General features: G+C 24.0%; 1 protein-coding gene across 1 annotated transcript; it reads left to right on the plus strand.

The window, feature by feature from the left end:
• The first annotated feature begins 89 nt into the window (after positions 1-89).
• On the plus strand, positions 90-6437 carry LOC113557308 (thiamine transporter 2-like). The gene is made up of 9 exons (XM_026962759.1): positions 90-339; positions 1578-1748; positions 1931-2150; positions 2929-3059; positions 3858-3998; positions 4097-4178; positions 5363-5555; positions 5766-5907; positions 6126-6437. Exons 1-9 carry the CDS (start codon positions 211-213, stop codon positions 6240-6242), a joined length of 1326 nt encoding a protein of 441 aa, XP_026818560.1. The 5' UTR covers positions 90-210; the 3' UTR covers positions 6243-6437.
• The last annotated feature ends 1255 nt before the right edge of the window (positions 6438-7692 follow it).

Below are 7692 nucleotides of genomic sequence, written 5' to 3' on the forward strand. Positions count from 1 at the left end.
TATAAACCGGTTGGTAGCACATTTCCACTCTCCATATTTATAAACAAATGCGAAAGTAAATATTCTATCTTCTAGACTAGTCATTCACCTAAGCCACTATGCAGTGTGTGGTACTAATATAGTTAATGTCTTAATGATAACTGAAAGCGGTACAATCATAATTATTTTTTTGTTTTTTTAGGAATAAATGTAATACTAAATATCTTTGAAATGCGTGGTTGGACAACAATTATTACCCTAGTGGTAATATTCGCATTTGCTATAGAATTTCGACCCTTGGATTATTTTATGACTAGCTATCTCGTCCGCAGTCAAGGAGTAGACGTTACAGATATAAAGGTACTTAAATAAATCAATATTGTGATATTGTATAATATTTATTCTAACAGTTATAAATTATAACCAATTAACCTAGTAAATTGTATTTTTTAAAAAAAATTATAATAAATTATAAAGTATTAAAATGAGCAATAGAATACAAAAATAAAAAATAAAAATAATGTATAAAAAAATTATATAGGTTTATACACTGTTCACTAATTTTCATATAAAAACTTACTCTATTAGCTATACGAGACACCAGTATAACATGTGAGCTAATTTTCTAACTATAATGATGCAGTTATTCAAAATTTGATTTTTAGAATTTTTAATTTTTTTTTTTTTTATTAAGAAAATTAAACTATTATTTTCCAATTTATTATATTTTATGTATCTATTATTTCTAATTTTGAATGTACATATTTCTTATAGTGATATGTTTCTTCAAGAGCAAATCAAATAACTATAGTTACTGAAATAATTAAATTTAATAGGGATGTAATATTGGGCAACATGTATTTACATGTCAATAAATAGAAGGTAAACATATTAAAAATATTTTTTTAGACCATAGATGTTGTACAAGGTTTTTAATAAATATTAACTTATTATTATTTACTGATTATACTGATAGGTTGTGGAAGTTATAATTTAATATAATATTCATAAATAATATGCAATTTTTTTTTTTAATTTTCACAAAGAGATTTTTAAATATTTTAAGTTATATTCATAACATGATATACCAACAAACAGCTAATCAACATCTTCATTTAAGGATTATAAAGCATATTAATTTAAACTGTAATAGGTTAGATGTATACTTTATATATAAACCATTAAAAATACAAAAATACTTAAAAATAAGGTGCACTGAACAGGTAGGTAGCTCGTAGGTTAAATAAGTATTATAGTACCTATTAAATATTAAAATTGAATAAAAATATTTTAACATTTCTGAATTTGATAAAAAGTAATACGTAATTTTAAATACATTGGCATATTGCATAAAAGTTATAATACCTTAATTCTTACAAATATTCAATTTTTTAATCATTAATTATTATAAAATATAAATATAATTATTAATTACATTATTGTCATTGTTGTGCCATATTATTTTGATCTTATAATAATAATTAATAGGTGACTAATAAAAAATAATTTTAAACAATATTAATAATATTATAATAGACAAGTTTTTAAAATTTGACTTATTTACAACAATAATAATTCGTACATATTCTTTACTTTAGGCGACAAATGAGTTGATGCGGTTTGAAGACTATTTCAACATATTGGCTGTTTCGGTAATTATGATGATAACAGATAATTTACTTTACAAACCAGTTATGTTATTCAATGTCTTCTGTGGAATTATTGCCTATTCAAATCTTGTTATACTACCTAATTGCATCCAGTTAAAAGTAAGTTAAGTATGATTCTTGTATGATTTATAATATATATTATACGAATTATTTAACATTAAATGTACCTATATTTTAAATACATAAAAATAATATGCCCATAATTTAAAATTTGGCCAATTGTTATAAAACAATTTTATTATTTGTCTCTCGAACGCTTTAAGTTTTCTGTTTTCTTTCAGTTAGTCGAACTATGTATGGCGTTCTTCAAATCGTACGAAGTAGTCTACTTCAGTTATTTATTCGCTAGGGTACAGGACAAAAGATATTATCAGGCAACATCGGGATTAGCTAGGACTGCAATGTTGATGGGCAAATGTGGTTCGTTAGTATTTGCTCAGGTATTAGTGATTATTTACGGAAAGGATTATGTTAAAGAATTACCGTGTTACACATTGGGAAGTGAGTATATGTGCAACTATTTGTATACTTCTAAATAGTTTTAATTATGTATAATGTTATTTAATAATAATGTTTTATAATAGATATTAGTTATTACAATTATTATAATACCAGCAATGCATAAATGCTTAGATGTCGTTGATTTAATATAAATACCTACTACTGTAAGAATAGTTAAGCGCACAAACAGAAATTTATATTCATTTTACTATCAATAGCATTAAAGCTTCATGTCCATAGTCTAAAATTATTTTACATAATTATTTTTTTAATTACAAAAAATATATTCCGTGAATATGAAATCATTTCCGATATCCATTAAATATATTAATGTATCATTAAAAAATTATTAAATTTATTAAATGTACCCTCGCTCTATATTTATCATTACATTCAATGGTTTTAAAATATTTTCTACACTATATACAATATACATAAGGATACAGCACTATGAATTATCAAATAATTATTTCTACCACATTTTTTAGAAATCTAACATTTTACAAAATATGATTGTATTTTAAGCCATATTTACTCATCTTTTGTGTTGGCTAAACATTTTAATTATCCATTTTATTCATTTTATCCGATTTGTAAGCTTAATGCATTAAGCCATTAAGACGTAGATAGCTTTAAAGTTATAGATTTTTGGTTAGATTTATTACAAATGCATTAATATTTATTTTAATTTTAATTATCTATAAGTATTTATTACATTAAATAAATTAAAATAGTGACAAATCGTTCAACATCCTATGTACATGCTGTATTATTCTAGGTGTGGTTTTCGCATTTGTCTGGGCGTCATTTTTGTCATCGGTAAAACGGAACAGTTATAATAATGATGATGTTACAATGCCTATAGCAGAATTTATTTCGGATAATAACAACGAACAACATAATTTAAAAGTAAACCATTAAACGTATTTGTGTTATAATACACACCATTGCTTTGATATATTGAATCTTATAGCGAATAGCTGTTTTTATGGACAAAAATATTTTACGAATTTTATTCCATTATTTGAGCAGGAAAAATTGAAAATTATTTTGCTCCATTTCAGCTATCGGAATATTGAACGCGAATATTTATAATAGAAAGACTTGGGATAAACTGCGGTTTTTGTATTATTAGGGAGGGATAATGCAAATATTAGATTATAAAAATGTGAGCCAATATAATGTTATTATTATTACAATAAAATTAATTATGATTTATACCATTCAATATTGATAAAATAAATTGTAAGTTTCTTTTTTTTTTTATTGTTTTATTTTTTCAAATGTAAAAATATACCCGCGTATAATATATATATATATACCCATATAGAATGACATGTTCATCTAAATAATCAATTTCCATCAAATTTTACCTTGATAATATTTTGCTTAATAAACAATTTTCATATTATGATTAACATGAATATATATATATATATATAGGTACCATATAGTACCTAATAAATTATAATTAGATGAAAAATACATTTTTTTAAATAATTTATTAATGAACAACAAGTAATTTTAAGTTCTAAATTTCATTAATTATTCCCCTTTACATAAATTATAAACCTACGCTCATAACATCAGACAACAAGCATCCCATATTTTTATCAATTGGTTGTTTTTAAATTTTAAATTATCTTATAACAAATAATTTCAAGTAATAAGAGACTATAATTTATACTTGAACAAATAATATTTTAGAAAAAATCTCTTCAATCTAAATCTTCTGCAACCGAATCTATATCAAAAAAATTGTGGAGAGACTTTAACGAATCTTATAAAAACTTAATCGTTTTGAAATGGTCCATTTGGTACTGTTTGGCTTTAGTTGGCTATATGACGGTAAGTCATACATTATAAAAATATATTAAGTATAATGCAATTTTATGTCTAATTCATTTATATTTTGTATTAATATTTTACAATTTGTATAATTACAGATAAAAATTTCAAATGTAACTCACAAATTAGGTGAAAATGAGCGGGCTAATGGTATAGTCGAGTCCTTGGCCGTATTTGTTGGTTCGTAAATACGATATTATAGTATTTTTACTAAAAATAAAAAAAGAAATATATCTAATAATTAAAAATTGAAGGTCGGTTTATATAGTATTATTATATTATTATTAGGTACTCCTTTGATCAATATATATCAAAATATATAATTTATTTATACGTAAATTTTATGGAAATATGCATACCACAATAATATTAACAACAATAACAACTTTATTTTATAATTATTCCAACTGAATAATATTGTGATAATTCCTAAACGGGCTAGACGTTTAGCTTTCGAAATATGCAAACACCAGTTTTAGTTACATCAACTAGTATTATATTAGTAAATAGTACTAAATAATATCAATTATAAGTCTTATAGGTTGTTTAACCATTTAATTTTGTTGTACCTAAATGTAATTTAATCATACCGACTATATTTTATTGGCATACATACTAAATTTCTAACCATAACTTTGTATAGTTAATGTCAGTTTATAGTTTTACCAAACCTCACTAAAATATAATTATACCAAATTAGACATTTTTGTCACCCAAATTTATTTGATAAATAATTTTTTCTGCTTGCATGGAACTATGAGGAACTATATATATATATACAAATATTATAATTTGATACCTTTATTATTACACAAATATACAATATATACAATACACGAGCTCAATTTTATGCATTGTCTATAATAGTTGTTGCGTAAATAATCACATATTCCGCTATTTTTCTTATTTATTTTAAAAAGTACTGGAAATTTTACCTCACCTTACGGAGGGTCACCTAATTTGGAATCAGAAACCTCAAATTCAAAGATAGAAATATATTTTTTTAATTTCTAAATCATATGAAAAAAAAAATTAAAAAGACACTCAACATTGAAAATCCACTAGATTTATTACTCATCTACTTAAAATCTAAAACAATATGATAAATAATGAATGGTTTTTTTTAAAAATTGACTTAAGCGGGGTGTTGGACGTTACACTATACTGCAGAAAAATAAAAACATGCAGTTTGCTAACTTATAATTTGTTAATTTTATAATTATATAAATGATCATTATAATAATATTATACTTATACATATACATAATACATATTACATGTATATGGAATCCCTGTAGCTGATCTTAAAATTTCATGAATAATTTATATATTTTCGAAATTTAGTTTTGTAAATTTGTGCGCAGGAGCCATCAGTTCATACAAGATCGGCGTAAAACGTGTGAATTGGGAATTAAATGGTAATGCGTTCATAGGATCTGGATCTTCGATTCTAGGCATATGCGTACTATCTTGTTATTTTCATCAAAATATGTTATCAATCCAACTGTCGTACATATTATTTGGAGCACTGATCCAAGCAATGTTTGTAACATCATTGTAAGTAAAAAGCATTTTATTTTTTGAAAACATAAATATCTGAAAAAAGTATTACAATACTACCAACTATCATATTATACAATGCTAAGTTCAAATGGTGTAGTCTTAATATGTAATATACATAACTAAATATTTAAAAGTCGAACATGAATTCAACCAGTAATAAATTATTATTATATATTTCTTCTACTTAAATGTATATTTTAATAGGTCTGAAATAGCAAAACAACTGAAAAATAAGAGTTATGCACTTGTATTGGGTTTCAATTCATTCATCTCTCTGATACTATTACTGTGTTATAAAGAAATGTTTATCCGAGGCAATTTATTTAAAATTGATGTACCTGAACAAGTACGTAGTAAATAATGAAATATAATTTTTTTTCTATCCAATATATTATACATTTTGAAATTTTTAAAATCAATTTAATTGTATGAAAAATATTTATATTTTGTTTATCTGATCTAAAAAAATTGAAAAATTGGTAAAACAGTAAAACATTAAAACAGTTTTAACGTCGAGTTTATGATATTAACATAATTTAGAAATAATAAATAACATATTTTCAGGTTTTATTCTACGGTGGCTTATATATTTTTCTTGGGACAATTTATTTGATACCATGTGTGATATCATTCAATAAAAGACTGAATAACAGTTGTCCGGTCTACGATATAAATGAATAGCCAACAATATTACTCATCACAAATCATTTGTACCATATACATTATCTTAATAATTATGAATTGGTTTATATTTATATTTGAACATTGATCCATTTATTTAGATCTCAGATAATAGTCATTAATCAGTTACCAATCCCAAGAATTATTTTGTGATATACTGAAATTGAGAACTAATTAAATGTATTCACTTGCTTACTTTTATTAGTTTTTATATTGTACATTTACATTAAGTCTTATTAATATTTATGTTTTATTGTTATAAAATATTACATCAATAATAAAAAATGTTATAATTATATAGTACCCGTATAATATATAAGCATCTAAAAATGTAAGATAAAAAGTGTATAATAAACCGAATCGTTAATTTATAGCTGTTATACGGCTTAAAATATGAATAATTTTATCAATAGAAAACTTCAATTGCCATACTCTCGTCATTAATTATATAACCAAAATTTAATTGTAACATTAAAATTTATACCAGTGGAATGAATTCGAATTTTGGAAAACAAAGTTCATAATTACATAAGCACCACCGAAGGAATGGCATTAAAGTATGTAAATACGGGTATTGATTTAAAAACTTAACGTTTTCATTTTCAAATGTAATATTTTTTTTTTTTGTGTGTGTACCTAGAGCAGTTGTACGTGCATACATCATATATAGGCTGACGGATAAATATGTCAAAAACAAACTTGATTGTTTCGCAGTAATTATAATTGTTCTACACGGCGCCCTTTGATTATATTTTTTAGTTTAATCCCCAATAATATAATAACATGGGTAGGTAGGTTTCGTATGAGGAAGAAACAACAATGGAACCATACAGACCGTGAATAACTGACTGTCAAAACAATTTAGCGTTCCACAACTCGATGCAAATATGAACAATATGCGTACTTAGGTATATAAAAAGTTTCAGGAAACAGTCGTGTTGGGTTTTTGCGTACCTACAGACGGTAATCGGTTAAAATATCCAGACAAAATATCCAAATGTATCCGCGTTTATCCGAAAATAAGTACATTACACTTTACTTTTTTATAAAATTAATTCAAATACTCAAATAATATAAAATAATGTATATAATGTATAATTAAAATGTAAAATAATTTTCAAGCATTTTAACAAAAACAAATATAATTCTATAAGTTGAGCTTTTAATTGCTGTTGATACATATTATATATTAATTAAAATAAATAATAAAATATTAATAAAACTCGTCAAGCTCAGATCACGGATCAACGATCTGTAAACATACATGCACCTACGATAAAGGTAAAATGAAATAATATATAATAAATAATAATTGCATTTCAACCTGGAAATTTCACGACAATTGTATAGACTATAAAATGATAGATTATTAAGTACACATGTACATTAAGTGTACATGTGTTATGTATGTCACATCCACTTATTGAAATCAATATTTTCATATATGTAC

Source organism: Rhopalosiphum maidis, chromosome 4, assembly GCF_003676215.2.
Source record: "Rhopalosiphum maidis isolate BTI-1 chromosome 4, ASM367621v3, whole genome shotgun sequence".
Classification (NCBI taxonomy): domain Eukaryota; kingdom Metazoa; phylum Arthropoda; class Insecta; order Hemiptera; family Aphididae; genus Rhopalosiphum; species Rhopalosiphum maidis.